The sequence below is a fragment of the Desmodus rotundus genome, chromosome 12, assembly GCF_022682495.2.
Source record: "Desmodus rotundus isolate HL8 chromosome 12, HLdesRot8A.1, whole genome shotgun sequence".
NCBI lineage: Eukaryota > Metazoa > Chordata > Mammalia > Chiroptera > Phyllostomidae > Desmodus > Desmodus rotundus.
The window spans coordinates 71,007,171-71,022,360 of NC_071398.1; the positions used below are offsets into that span (position 1 = coordinate 71,007,171).

At 49.8% G+C, this 15,190-nt stretch overlaps 1 protein-coding gene and 1 long non-coding RNA gene across 3 annotated transcripts; one reads left to right on the forward strand and one right to left on the reverse strand.

The window, feature by feature from the left end:
* Positions 1-133: 133 nt before the first annotated feature.
* Positions 134-6,591, forward strand: LINGO4 (leucine rich repeat and Ig domain containing 4). The gene is made up of 2 exons (XM_071220021.1): positions 134-1,612; positions 3,953-6,591. The coding sequence occupies exon 2, from the start codon at positions 3,969-3,971 to the stop codon at positions 5,817-5,819; it is 1,851 nt and encodes a 616-aa protein (XP_071076122.1). The 5' UTR covers positions 134-1,612; positions 3,953-3,968; the 3' UTR covers positions 5,820-6,591.
* A 1,504-nt stretch (positions 6,592-8,095) lies between these two features.
* LOC112315293 (uncharacterized) lies at positions 8,096-15,107 on the reverse strand. 2 transcript variants are annotated; one of them, XR_002975879.4, is made up of 4 exons: positions 14,854-15,107; positions 10,663-10,769; positions 9,600-9,728; positions 8,096-8,902 (listed from the first exon to the last, which is right to left on the reverse strand). It is a non-coding gene; the product is annotated as an uncharacterized lncRNA (long non-coding RNA). The 2 variants fall into 2 exon arrangements; XR_008425833.2 differs by having other exon boundaries at positions 14,773-15,107.
* Positions 15,108-15,190: the final 83 nt, after the last annotated feature.

Consider the following 15,190-nt stretch of genomic DNA (forward strand, 5'->3'; position numbering starts at 1 on the left):
TGCCTTCTCCCTTCCTCCCAGCTCATCAAGGAAATGATTAGGCACCCTGCTCTTTTCCTGGGGTCTTAAAAAAAAAAAACTGCGTACATGGACAGTGAGGGGCTGGGGTAAATTTTTTCAATGGGATTTGGGTACAGGATAGGGGCCGGGAGCATCACAGACAGAGAGAGAGTTAGAACTCAAACCTCTTAAGTGCACTTTAAAAATAGACGTTAAAGGTTAGCACAAATCTGATCAGTGCACGTCCACATACAGGTGAAACACACACTCAACCTGCAATCACACAGCTCTACAGACACACTTGATCTGACACACTCTCTGTCCTCCTTGAGGTCACGGCTCAGGAGATCTTCAGGAAGAGCGCCAATCCTAAGGGACTCAGAACATTCCCATGGTGCCCCACCCACCAGCCTTAGACCTGGGGTGCTCCAAACTCTATCCCAGCCCAGCTGTCTCCTATCACGAGAAAATCCAAGAGAAGCAGAGTTGGCTGGACACTGATCAGTCAGAAGGCCAAGGACAGACCCTGGAGGACTGTGGAGTCCCTGCTCTCTGGCCCTGCTCTGCTTAAGGAGAAAGGAAACAGACGCAGTTCTGCCACTCAGCACCGGGAACCACCAACTCCAGCAGGGAGGAGGCGCTCCTTTTGGCTTTAAAAAGAGCTGTGAGACCTCTGCTGAGGGATTAACAGCAGGTCCTGGGTGGGGGTGGGTGGGGGTTGGCTGGCAGGGGAGGGGTTAGTTGGGTAAACGTAAACCCCAACTCGTGCCATTCTTTATAAAATAATTTTAAAGGCAAGAGGTGTGCGTGTCGGGGCAGCCTCCAGTGAGATTACCTGCACACTGCTCTGCAGTCTGGTTCCTGTGTGGGGACCCAGATTCTCAGCCTAGACCCACCAGTGTCCGTAAGGAACCTAGCCCCCACTTCCATCATCCCTCCTGAAGCTTGGGAGCCAGTCCGCAGGAGCCCCCATAGAAGGAGCCTCAAACTCCTCTCCACAGCAGGTGTTCTGGGCTGAGAACTTTCCCCACAAATGATACCCACAGGCGACATTTACATTGAGAGGTTACACAGAATTATCCTGCCTCTGGGAGATTGAAAGACAACCCTAAGGAAGGTGCTTGGTCCCAGAGCTCCCCAAAAGGGAAGCAGGATGTCCAAGAGACCCTTTGGAGCTGCCCAGCCGCTTCTACTGCCCCGACCCGACCCCCGAGGGGCTCCAGAGCCGGCCCCCCTCCCTCACTCGCCATCCTCTAGTGGTGCTTGCTGCAGCCCTCCCTGGTTGCTTTATTTATTTATTTTGCACCAACAGGGTTGCTGCAGACTCATTCTCGCCTGGTTTAAAAAGAGAGAGAGGAAAAAAAGGAGAAATGCTTTCTGGCTCTTTTTCTACCTCGGTCTTGGCAGCAGCGGATGCAGCAGCGACAGAAGCAGCAGGCAGACAGGAGGACAGGAGGACAGGCGGGCAGGCGGGCAGGCGGGCAGGCGGGCAGGGGGGCAGTGGGAGTGAGCTCCCGGGGGCGGTGTGAGCCAAGGTGCAGCCTGAATGGGACGGGCCCCCAGCCCCGGACAGATGCAGCGCCCAACTTGATGCAGCTCCCCAGCTTCTCCGGTAAGTGCCCCCACCTCCTGTCCCAGCCCTGTAATTGCCCTCCTCTATAACATTCTCAGAGAAAAGGCCAGACCCGTGTGCTTGTCAAGGCTAGAGGATTTGTGGCCCCACCCCCACCCCAACCCCAGCCAACCATTGATCCTGGCCCCACAGGACTTTGATGGGAAAACTAAGATGTCCCAAGTGCCCCTGGGGTCACAGACTCCAAGGAGACCTCTCTGTATCTCCCCAGTGCTCCCTCTACCTCTGAGAAGGGTCATCTGGCCCCCAAGTCAGTGTGGATATTCCAGAAATCTTCCCTCCAAAAGCCCCCTCCCCACACAGGTCCCCATGCCTCAATCAGGGCTGCTTTAAAGAGGATATCCAGATTCAAATGTGTCTCTGGACTGCAACATAGAGACAAAAGAAACACCCTATTCCTTTAGGGGATGGTGCCCCAGACCCCAGCCGATTTAAGGAGAGAGAGAGAAGTGATTCTGACACCTATTTCTTCCTGCAAAGTGGCCGGAAGCCAGTCCTGTAGCCATGGAGATTGGCAAGGGAAGTTTGTGATTAAATTAGCCACCTTATATATAAAGAAAAGGGGTTGGGCCCAGATCCCCCAGCCCCTGGCTCAGGAGGCTTTGGGAACTAAGAAGGAAGTCACAGCAGTGGGAAGGAGGGGAGCTGGGCTACATGCTTCACTGCACTTTTCTCGAATGCAGAGCAAAAAGGTTGAGCAGGAACTGCAGCAGTGGTGATAAAGGGATAGCTGTCAGGTGGATTTCCCAGAACAGGCACAGGGGGAATGAGAGAGGCTGGGGCATTTGTCTCCCCAGAGAAATCTTAGCATGCCACAGATACCTGTTAGGTTGGGACAGGGACAGGAGGAGACTGGCCAGCAGCCTTTGTCTGCCCCACGCCATTCTCTCTCTTAAGCCTCAGAGTAGCGTCCTACATCCCTCTGCTGTTCTGGCCTCTTTCGTCAGTTTCCCAATTCCGACAGCCTCTGAAGTACTATGGGATAGCCGCTACAACAATCCTAGAGGAGGGTACAGAGTGGGAAGGAAAGGACTTCTCCTCTCCAAATCATACCACCTCTTCATCTGTCCCTCCTAAGTTCCATGTGGGAGAAAAGGAGGCAAGTAGTAGGAAGCTAAGCCTGTTAGGGCCCAGAAAGCCTGAAGCCTAAAAGCCCAAAGGTGACCAGGATCTGCAGCTGGAAAGAAACCTGGGCATCCTGCCTCCCTTTAGTCATCCCTTGCCAATTGCACACCCTCCCCTCCCTGGGGGTCCCTGTTTGCATTGAGCAGGATGAGTCACGGGGCCTCACCACCTTTCTCCTCTGTCACCTCAGTCAGTGTCCAATGGTCACTGTAGTCATAGTCTTCCTGAATTTGTCCAGGCCCCTGGCACCCAGAGACACACTTTCAGTGAACAGGCTGTGCATACAACCTGCGTCCAGGGATTTGCTGTGCCAGCCAGGGGCTACCTTGCTCCCACCCACCATGTCCAATCAGGTGCTGTCTCTCCATACCTGTCCATGCCTCCCTGGCTCACAATCGGTCTCTTGTGTATTGCTCAGGCAACCGATGCCAAAAGGGATAAGAGATTCCCTCACATTCACACACTGGACTTGAATCAAAACACTAGGAAGGAGGGACATAAGAGAAGTGTAAGTCTGAGGACCCAACAACAAAGCTCCAAACTTGGGCATCTCCTGGGTCCCTCACATACTCCAGCAGCATCTGGGGAACATCTGGAGGACATCTGGGGAGATTGGATCTTGCTAGTCCAGGCCCTCAAAATCTGAGCCAGGCTGGAGGAGGGCAGAGAGGCAGTAAGAGGAGATGGAGGGGCTAAGGCCTGCAGGGTTCCCAGCCTTGGGCAGCTGACTCACAGTGAGGCCTCTCTTCATTCAGGATCCAAGGCTATGATCCCACTGAGCATTTGACAAAGCTACAGGTAGAGAACATGAGAGGAGAAGAGAGGGACAGAGCAGAACTTGGGGAGAGCACGTATCAGGGAGAAGGGACCTGAAGCATTTCTGGATCTCATAGATGTAGGGAAAACCCCATTGCAGGGAGACTCAAAGTTACCTCCTACAGCTTCCTGTCCAAGTCCCAGGCCTACAAACCTCCCCACAGAAATCAGGCTTGACTAGGGTTCTATGAGTGAGTATCACTTGACCTGAAGGCACCTAGGGCCCAGAGGAAAGGAGAGATTCCCCAAAGAAAAGCTGCTGGAGGCCCCAGGGAGGTACACACCAGAATTCCTCCTGGTCTATGCCCCATTTCCCAGCAGTGCTGAGATGGTTTCTCTCTCTCTCTCTCCCCGCCCCCAACCTCCTCTGCTCGAAAGAAGCCCAGGGAAGTCTATGATCACCCTGAAGCCACTTTCCAAAAAGGTCCATGTCATCATCTGTTCCAGGATTGAAGAGGGAATGGCTGCAGCCACAGTAGCCCCAAAGCAAGCCTGGCCCCCATGGCCCCCTCTCCTTTTCTTGCTCCTCTTGCCTGGAGGGAGCAGTGGCAGCTGCCCTGCCGTGTGTGACTGCACCTCCCAGCCCCAGGCAGTGCTCTGTGACCACCGGAGGCTGGAGGCCGTGCCTGGGGGACTCCCAGTGGACACTCAGCTCCTGGACCTGAGTGGGAACCGCCTGTGGGCGCTTCAGCAGGGGATGCTCTCCCGCCTGGGCCTGCTCCGGGAACTGGACCTCAGTTACAACCAGCTGTCCACCCTGGAGCCAGGAGCCTTCCATGGCCTACAAAGCTTACTCACCCTAAGATTGCAGGGCAATCGGCTGCGAATCATGGGGCCAGGGGTCTTCTCAGGCCTGCCTTCCCTTACCTTGCTGGACCTCCGCCTTAACCAGATTGTCCTCTTCCTTGATGGAGCATTTGGGGAGCTGGGCAGCCTCCAGCAGCTAGAGGTTGGGGACAACCACCTGGTGTTTGTGGCTCCTGGGGCCTTTGCAGGGCTGACCAAGCTGAACGCCCTCACCCTGGAGCGCTGCAACCTCAGCACAGTGCCTGGCCTGGCCCTGGCCCGGCTCCCAGAACTAGTGGCCCTCAGGCTTCGAGAACTGGATATTGGGAGGCTGCCGGCAGGGGCACTCCGGGGACTGGGGCAGCTAAAAGAGCTGGAGATCCATCACTGGCCAGCTCTGGAGTCCCTGGAGCCTGGGAGCCTGGCTGGGCTCAATCTTAGCAGCCTGGCCATCACCCGCTGCAATCTGAGCTCTGTGCCCTTCCAGGCACTGCACCACCTGAGCTTCCTCAGGGTCCTGGATCTATCTCAGAACCCCATCTCGGCCATCCCAGCCCGAAGGCTCAGTCCCCTGGTGCGACTCCAGGAGCTTCGATTATCCGGGGCCTGCCTCACCTCCATCGCTGCCCATGCCTTCCATGGCTTGACTGCCTTCCACCTCCTGGATGTGGCGGACAACGCCCTTCAGACACTCGAGGAAACAGCATTCCCTTCTCCAGATAAACTGGTCACCCTGAAGCTGTCTGGCAACCCCCTGACCTGTGACTGCCGCCTCCTGTGGCTGCTCCGGCTTCGCAGCCGCCTGGACTTTGGCACATCCCCCCCTGCCTGTGCTGGCCCTCAGCATGTCCGGGGGAAGAGCCTGAGGGACTTCTCAGACATCCTACCTCCAGGGCACTTCACGTGCCAACCAGCCCTGATCCAAAAGTCTGGGCCACGATGGGTCATAGCAGAGGAGGGGGGACGTGCTGTTTTCTCCTGCTCTGGGGATGGAGACCCCGCCCCCACTGTCTCTTGGATGAGGCCTCCAAGGGCTTGGTTGGGAAGGGCTGGGCGAGTAAGGGTGCTAGAGGATGGAACGCTGGAGATCCGCTCAGTGCAGCTACGGGATAGAGGGGCCTATATCTGTGTGGTCAGCAATGTCGCTGGGAATGACTCCCTGAGGACCTGGCTGGAAGTAATCCAAGTTGAGGCACCAAATGGCACTCTCTTTGACCACAACATTACCATGCCAGGGGTCCCAGGGCCTTTCTTCCTGGACAGCAGAGGTGTAGCTATGGTGCTGGCAGTTGGCTTCCTCCCCTTCCTTACCTCTGTGACCCTCTGCTTTGGCCTCATTGCCCTCTGGAGCAAGGGCAAAGGACGGGTCAAGCATCATGTGACCTTTGACTTTGTGGCACCTCGGCCCTCTGGGGATAAGAACTCTGGGGGTAACCGGGTCACTGCCAAGCTCTTCTGACCTTAACTTTCATGCTGGGGACCCAGCCAAGCCAGCTTCAGATACCAAAAGGGAAGAGAACCAAGGCCACATGGACCAGAACCCCATCCCAAGCAGCACAGGCCTCCCACACCTCCTGCCTGCACTGTTAGCACAGCTCTGATGCCTCCTAATAGAGAGTCTGCCTCATGCTTTTGCAGTCTGAGGATAGCATTGTTCCCCCTTCCCAGAGGGCCCCTGGGAGCTGCAGATCTAGACCTTATAGTCAGCCCAGCCTTCCCCTCCATACACAAAGCAGGAAACACAACCAAGGCTCCAGCCTGCAAGTCTAACCATCAGGCTTCCTTTAAGTACACACACTTACACTCTGTCATAACCAGTACCAACTGCCAACCACAGCTTTAAGATTATTTCAGAGTGAAGTGCCAGTTGCTTCTTGGAATCTTTGCTCCTCAATCAGGTGCTGTCCCTCTCTTTTTGCTTTGTCCCCTTCTCCAGGCACAAGGAACTAGGGTCGAGGGCCTCAGGCTAAGGAGACGAGGGTTTAAGTGTGGAATGGGGGAAGACAGACTACACACGGGCGCTGTGTCTGCATGAGCCCCCACCACCTGCCTCTGTCACACCATTAAACCTGCTGCCCAAAGGCCATGACTGTAGCAGCCCAAACCACATGTGATTTCTGGAGTTTTCTTTACTTCAGACTTTTCGTGCCCCTCATTGCTGTCAAATCTCCCCCTTCCTGCCCTTCCTGCCTGCCCATTGAGCGTGTAGCCCAATAGCCTGGCCTGCATCTAATAAACAGGGGTTTATGCAAACGTTGGCCACCCAGGCCTGGAGAGAGCCTCACTCCTGGCCCATTTCAGTTTCCACCCCTTCCCCACACTCTCCGACTCTAGGGTTGGAGGAGCAATACTCCATATCCCAAGGGATTCCTCTGCAGAAATTCCAACCCAGGACACCCAGCTCCAACCCTCCCTTCTCATTCTTGTTGGGATCTGCCTATCATTACTGTGTCTCAGATCCCTACTGCCCTTGAGGGAAGGCAAGAGGGGAACTCTTAGGCTGGGGTGGGGTGGAGGGATGAGGAGAAAATGCAGACAATTGTAACTGAATAAAAAAAAATGAAAAAAAAAAAGAAAAGAAAATGACTAACAAAAGCAAGAATCTGCCCTTGTCAAAGGAGAGAGACCCAGAACACAGCAGGACTGGGCTTGGAGGAACAGGGGAGGAGGGGCACTGAGCGCTTTAGTGAAAATTAGAAGAGGCAGCAGCAGGAATGTCTCCTAGTTCACTTCCACTACCCTTCCCCCCTCCCTCCCTTGTTTAATGCAGCACCAGCGGGAAGCCCTCTCTGGAGAGAGGGCACTGTCTGATGGAGACCTCTGGTGCAGAGGCAGGTAGGAAGAGGAGATGCTGACTGCCTCCAAGTGTGCTTCAAATAGAGGGCAAAGCGGAGCCAGAAAAAGTAGAGATGCTGAGAGCTCAAGGGAGGGCAGCCCTGACATCATCAGAAGGGGAGGAGTGAAGGGAAAGGAAAGGAACAGGGAGGAGGGGCAGAGAAGTGGAGGCCACACAGCCCTGGAGGGCTTCTCTGCATCATCCACCCTCAAAAGCCCCCACCTAACTTTAACTAACAATCTGCAAGCATCATGACCTCCTAGCTAATTCCTGCCGCAGAGATTTTGGTCCTGAAAGACCACTCATTACTACCCCCAACAAGTGGGAGGACCCGGCACCAGGAGGACACAGCAAGACTTCCCCGCCAGGCTAGTTTCTCAGTAGGGGAAGGTGGGAAGCTGTGGGTGGGGCCAGAGGTGAAAGTGAGAACCCTGGGTTTAAAGACTTGAGGCTGGAGAATCAATCTTGAGAAATAGGTGTCCCTGAGCCTCCAACCCTACCCCCACCATGCACACACAATTCTCCTTGTATCCCAGCCACCCCCCTCTCCAGTTTATGAGACACCAGAAAGCCTTCCCTGGTGGGCACAGCCCTCCCCCTCCTCTCCAGATTCTCCACCAGCAGTTTATTAGGTTGGGACTTGGGGGTGCTCGTGTCTCTCACTCTAGCTGTCTACTCTGCAATGCAGAAAAGAGCGGAAGCCGCGCCGCTGTTCAGAGAAATCTCAGAGAAGCCCCCTGAGGCGGCGGGGAACAGATGACACAGATGGTGTGTGTCTGGAGCAGGAGATGCTGCCGCCTGAGTCCCAGAGTCTCCGGGGCAGCGCTGCCCAATAGAAATAGAATGCAAGTTCAAATGGCCTAGTATCACATTAAAAAAGCAACAAGAAACAGATACAATTCATTTTAATACTATATATTTTATTTACCTTAACCCAATGTACCCAGGCTATTACCATTTCAACACAGCAATATAAAAATTAGTAATGAAATATTTCACACTGTTTCATCATATTAGGCCTTTGAAATCCACTGTGTATATTACACTCACAGCCCATTCCAATTTGCTCACTACATTTTCACCAGAAATATCTTTTCGGTATTTAGGTTTCATAAAATTCAGTGTTGAAAAAGTTGACTCACACATCCGAGCTGTTCCAAACATATTAAAAGTTTTCCAATAACTCAATCAAGGGCTGGGGTTCACATTGACATTAATTATAATGAAATCAATGTAAAAGGCCACTCCTCAACTGCACTAGCCATCTTTCAAGTGCTCAATAGCCACAAGTGGCCAGTGGCTGCTGTATCGGGCAGCACAGCTCCAGACACTGCACCGGGGCATAGACGAGGACCTCCTCGGTGGAGATGGGCAGAGTATCGCTGCAGAAACACACTCAAGCTAGGGGAAGTGCCTGGGAAGCTGCGCCCCGCTGCCGCCCCGCATCCTCCTCCTCACACAGCTTCTCCAGAGGCGGTCAGTGAAGCCACACTGCTCTGAGGAGCACTTCCGCAGCCGGTACAATCAGCAAGCCAGTCCTCGTGGCACCTGTCTGGGAAGGCTGCCCTTAGTTCAGGTGCAGTTGTCCAGGCTGGTGCGTGTGTACCAAGTGTGTGAATGCAACCAGGGCCATGCGCAGCTGTGTGCATGCGTGAGCACATGCAGGGACGTTATGGTCTGCATCTTTGCGGCAATCCAACAGAGCTCTCCCGGGGGTGAGACGGAGGTGGAGAAAGGAGAAAAATAACATTGATTGAGGGCCTATTCTATGTCAGTGGCTTTATCTTTGTTTTCTTATTTAATCCTCACATCAACCCCATAAAATAGGGCATCTTAGCTGATAGAACTAACAGTCAAATAAGGTAAGTAAATGCTGGCGTATACAGGGCTAGTTAGTAAGGGAGCTGCATTCGAACTCAGGGCTGACTCAAAAGTCAAATGCCTCCACCATACTGCTCTTCTGTTCTGGTCACTGCATGTTCTTATGACCCCTCCCCCGTGGCCTCTCAGGGGCTGGACCTGCCCAGGGAGCAAGGTAAAATCCAGGGGTCACCATCCACCCCACTAGCTCAGAACAACTTTTTTAGGGAGACTGGGGTCAGTTGTTAATCCTCAACTTCCTTCAGTAACTTGAATGCAACTGATTCAAGAAGCTGAGGGTTGGTTGGTTTTTACTCTCAGTCCTCTCACTCAATGTCCTTGCTGCCTCTGTCCCAGGGACCAGCAGAATGCAGCAGAAATTCCAGGGATCAGATGGACTGAACTGAAATGCCTGGCTGCCAGCAACAGAGGTTCTCATAATTAAAAACAGAGGTTGCAGTCCTGGCTGGTGTGGCTCAGTTGGTTGGAACATTGACCTGTAACTGAAAGGTTGCAAGTTTGATTCCTGGTAAGGGCACATACCTAGGCTGCAGGTTAGATCCCTGGTCCAGGGGGGTTGGATCCCTGGTCCAGGCACAGATCCACAGTCTGGGAGTGTGTGGGAGGCAACAATTGATGTTTTTCTCCCTTCCTCTTTCCTTTCCTCTCTTGCTAAAAAGCAATGAAAAGAAAATGTTCTCGGGTGAGGATTAAAAACAAAAACTAAAACCCAAAAAACCCCAGAGGTTTCAGATTTCCTAGGTCCCTTTCTGGGTTCTAACCTCAACAACCTCTTAGTTACTGAGAGGCTGCTCAGGAATTTCTCATATGGTGGAACAATCTGTGAACTGTGTCAGATTTGAGGGAGATTTGACTCTGCCCACCTCCTGCCTACCTCTGCTGGACAGAACCTTCCGGAGGTCATTCCATCCACCCTCCATCTACCCACCCCCTTCCATTTCAGATACGGTGTGCCCTAAGGTGAGAGAAGTTTGGACCCAAGATACTCTGGCAGCATTTCAGCACTCCCCATGATGATCCCTGATATTTTCGTTTCTCAATTTCCTTTGCTGTGCTGGGTCCCTGATTCAAGGGATGAGAAGCCTGCAGGCAATGACCGTCAGCTTATTTTGAATCAGGAACCCCTCTGAGAATACCTGGTACAAGCTATGAACAAAAACGTTTATACATTGTCTACTGTCATCCTGAAGTCATCAAAGAGTCCACAGAATGCAGGTAAAGAACTTCTGCTGTGAGAAGCCTCAGGTAGCAGGAGAAAAGCTGAGGACGTAGGCTGCCTGTGCTCCCCGGAGTCCATTAGCGGCAAGGAGAAAAGGCTGGGAAGGACTATGGTGTGAAGTAGGTAACAGCACAGGTAAGAACAGATGGTAGGATGGACTCTGTAAGAAAACACTGTTACCTCCAGCTGCTCCCCTCTCTGTCCCCCTTTTCCCACCAGCATCCATCTCTCAGAGAGAGGCAGGCAACTTTGGGTGGGACTTTTGCTCTAAGAAGTGGGTGTGGCCCTGGCTGGTGTGGTTCGGTTGGTGGGAGCATCATCCAGTAACTGAAAGGTGAGGGTTTGATTCCCAGTCAAGGCACATACCTAGGCTGCAGGCTTGGTCCTCAGTTGGGTTGTGTACAATCCCTGGTCCTAGCAACAAATCAGTGTTTCTCTCTCACATCAATGTTTCTCTCACTCCCTTCCTCTCTCTAAAAAGCAAGGGGAAAAATATTCACAGATGAGGATTAAAAAAAAAGAAGAAGTGGTGATTAGGCTAGAGAGCACTGAGACCAGGGACTGCTGAATCCTGGTCCTCCAGACTCCTCTGTAAGAGGAATTAAGTAGGAAGACAGCTGGATGGTGGTGCCTGGAAAGGCTGAGGAGAGCGTCTCTCTCCTAGGACACCTGCCACAATTCATCAATCTGATCTAAAGACTGAAGAGTAGCGCCAGCATAATTTCTGATACTATGGCCCATGCTCCCAGTTGCCGGTTTCTAGTGAAGAGCCTTGAGTAAATGGGGAGAAAAGGCAGATGCCTATAATGGGCAAAGGGAGTGTTCTGTTTTCCAAAAACTCAGACAACTGAATATCACTTGAACAGATTGTTTGTATGTTGTCCAGGAAGGGAACTCTGATCATTCAAGGCTCTGGAACCAGGGTACTGTGTTTGAGAACCCCTCACTGCCCAGCCCTCTAGCTAAAGTTTCACAGTTTGGCTTGTTGAGTGGAAACACCTGCCCATGGAACTCTCTAGGCAACCCAGACTTTCCTAACTAGTTCCACCTACTGCCTCCTGTGTTCTGTTCAAAACACCCTTCAAGGAAAGAGAATGGACTCTTTGAAACTGGAGATGAAAATTTAAAAATTATAATTCTCCCAATGCCAGCCTTTCACAGTTTAATCTTTCAATCCTGATTTGGGCTCTTAGAGGGGGAATTACCATATTTTGCAGACTATATGACACAGTGGACCATAAGACAGACCTAGGTTTTAGAGGAGGAAAATAGGAAAAATTTTTTGAAGTAAAAAATGCGGTCCTGCTCCTGCCTCCTGTGACCCCACTCCACCACTGCTCCCCCCTACAGAGAGCCAGGTAAGCTACATTCAGACCATAAGACGCACCCCTATCCCCTCCCAAATCGGGGGGGGGGGGAGTCTTATAGTCTGAAAAATACGGTAGATGACAAATCCCAAATACACAGAGACTGGAAGTCTGGAATCATCTCACCTAAAGTTATCCCTTCTACTCCTCAACCTCCCTATGCAACCAATTATTTGAAGTTAACCTTCCCTCAAAAAATTTCCAGGAAAACTGATTATACCTGCTTTATACTACTCTGATTAAGAAAATCCCCCTGTGGTTTAATTTTTAATTTTTAATCCCTCTTTTTGGACTCCCATTTCATTTCCTGTTTTCTGCCTGCCACCTCCCACTGGAGCTGGAAGATGACGGGCCCATAAAGTAGGTCCGTACTTTTTACAGCAACAGTGGACATTCTTCCTTGGGTCTGAACGAGTCTTTTTTAACGATAAAAACAGCTATAGCAATTAAGGCACTCAAGAACCTAGGAATAATTTAAGAAATATGTAAATTTTATATGACAAAAAATTCAAGACACTGACGAAGGGACATCAATGACTTAAACATGTATACAGGAATATTCTGCACAGTAATTCTCCCTTAGGAAATCTAAAAATATGTGTTCTGATCAAAATAGCATTAACAGTGCACTGAAAAGTAAACTGTGCGATATTCCCACAATACGCTACTACAGAGTAATGAGAATGAATGAACTAAAACTACACACAACAATATGGCCGAATCTCACACCAATAATGTGGCACAAAAGCAGCCAGACACACAGAATACACACTATATGATTCTCGTCATATACAAAAACAAAAACAGGAAGAACTAGTTTCTGCTAGTGGGAGTCAGGGAGTCAGTAGGGTGGCTGTCCTTAAGGGGAACAGTAGTAACTGGGAAGGGACAAGAGGGTGACTCCAGGCATGCTGTACTGTTCTGTTTCTTAATCTGGACATTGGTTACACAAACGTATTTCACTTGTGAAAATTCATCAAGGTATACACTTTTCACTTGTGCACTTTTCTATATGTATATTGTGTATCAATTTTTTAATTATGGTAATAATACATAATGTACATCCATTCTTAAAAACAGTAAGAAACAGTGGAACCTTGGTTCTTGAACTTAATTCATTCTACAAAACTGTTCAAGGAGCTATTTGTTCGAAAACTGAATCTCCTTTGTTCCCTGACAGACACATGACTGATTGTACAGGTATCATCGTGAAAGGGCTGTCGGGTAGAGAATTAATACCTTTTTTGTGTGAAAAACTTGGTCGAGAACAGAATTGGTCAAGAACCAAATTGTTCAAGAACCAAGTTGTTGGAGAGCCAAGGTTTGACTGTGCTAGAATATGAATGAAGAGATCAATGAACATGAAAAACTCCAAAATAGGCCAAAATTCATATGGCTGCTTGAGTTTTATAAAGGTAGCATTCAAAAACAAGGGAAGAAGTATGGGTTATTCAATAAGCAGGGTCAAGTAAAACAAACAAAATAAAGTTAGATTTTTCTATCTCCCACCAAAATAAATTCCAGGTGAATTCAGTATTAAAATATATAAAAAGACACTATGAATGTACTTATGAAAAAACAGAGTAATTTAAAAATAATCTTAGGTAATAGGAGGCTTTTCTAAATATGATATGAAACCCAGAAGTTATCAAAGAAAATGATGACAAATTCAACTACATAAAAATAAAAAAATATTTACATAGCAAAAAGTCACCATAAACAAGGTAAAAATACATAGGACAAACTGGGAAAAGAAAAATATATTTATAACTTACACAAAGATAAAATATTAATATATGAACAGAATTTACAGAAAAATAAAATACAATTGCCACTTAAACATATTAAAAGATGCTCAACTGTATAATAAGAGAAATTAAAATTACAATGAGATACCATTTACACCATCAGACTGTCAAAAATCAAAAGTTTAATAACACACGGTATAAGCATGTTGATGGGAGAGAAAATTAGTAAAACTTCCGTGGAAGGCAATTTGTCAATACCATCTATACTTACCAAAATCCTTTAAAATGCTGCTGGTGGAAAGAAATGAGAAAAAATCTTCGTGGGAGGAGGGAATTTACAAAATTGCATGTATCCAGATAAAAAAAAACAACACACAATGCTCTGACCTAGCATTTGCAGTTCTAAGTATTTATTATACAGATATGCAAAAGCCAAATGAAATATACTTGGGTATCAATATTAATGGTAACGTGTGGTTATATATATTAGTATATCCCTCAGGCTTACTATGAAACTTACTATATGAGGCAGATACATCTGTACTGCTATGGAAAGACATCTAAACTACATAAAAAGGAAACTGTAAAATAGTTTATTATCGACTAGGTAAAAATACATATGCATGTTTACTATAGAATATCTTGTGAGAAGTCACAAAAATTTGATAATATTGGTTGCTTCCGAGGGAAGTAAGACATTCATTGTAATAACCTTTTTCCTTTTGAATTTTGTAGAATGTACACGTGTTACTTCTTCAAAACATATATATTTTCAGTTAATACAAAACGAGAAACTGATCACCAAAGGCCTCTCTCTAAAGATACAATCTTGCGGTCATTCAACGTTCACTGAGTATCACGCGCCAGAAATTGTGATAGAAGCTGGTGGAGGCGCCCCACCCCTGGTCCCAAGCTTAGCCCTTAGCGCTGGGCGGGGCATGGAGCCCGAGAAGGGGCGCGGACCCGCTCGCTGTGCTACCAGGGGCGCAGAGGCCGAGACCTGGCCCAACCGTCCCTAACGTTCCGTGACAAACGGCGGCTGGAATGCACTCTTCCAAAGCAAACCGCCGCTTTCGAAAAACCACCCCCTTTTTCGTCCCCCACAGAAACGGACCCCTGAGCCTGTCGCCGGACCCGTTTCCCTCAGTCCCCAGGGAAGGGCAGGCCCGCAGCTCCCTTACCACCCGGCGCTCAGAATTCGGGTCCTTCATCTTTCCTGTGGTCACCTCCCTCATCGTGTTCCTTCACAGCAGGCCCTGGCTCTCTGCTGAGCAACAACTTCCCCTTGACATTCTCTTCATCTCTACGAAGCCTATTTTTATGTACAAGCCCCCGCACCCCCCCAAAAGTTTTCTTGTCACCTGATCCCCTGTCGCGGTATGGGGACCGATCGAGGCAAAAGATAGCAGAGCAAACAAGTAACGGAGCATGGCCCATCATACTTTTTTCCCAACGGTCACTGGGTTGTGGGGTGACACTGGCTTTGTACAAATTTTGACACGAAGGAGTGGGTCAAGCCCCTATCTCGCACCTCGACCCCAGCCACGGAAGCGCAGGTGTTTTCCCCCAAGGCTTAAGAGAAGGAAGCCTCTACGGTAATTGGCGTAGAGGCGGGCAAGGAGGACTCCGTGAAACCTCTAATTGGCTGTTTAATTCTCAGCAGGTGCACTCCTCAATGAACACAGTCTGCTTTCGGTGGACCGGCCTTGAATCCCATCCGGGTAATTGGGTTTCAGCCCTCCGCCGGCGTCGCTCAGGGGCAGCCCGCTGCGGGATTGG

Bases quoted from the DNA above. Each gene is read 5' to 3' on its own strand.
- LINGO4 (XM_071220021.1), top strand. From the start codon at position 3,969: ATGATCACCCTGAAGCCACTTTCCAAAAAGGTCCATGTCATCATCTGT.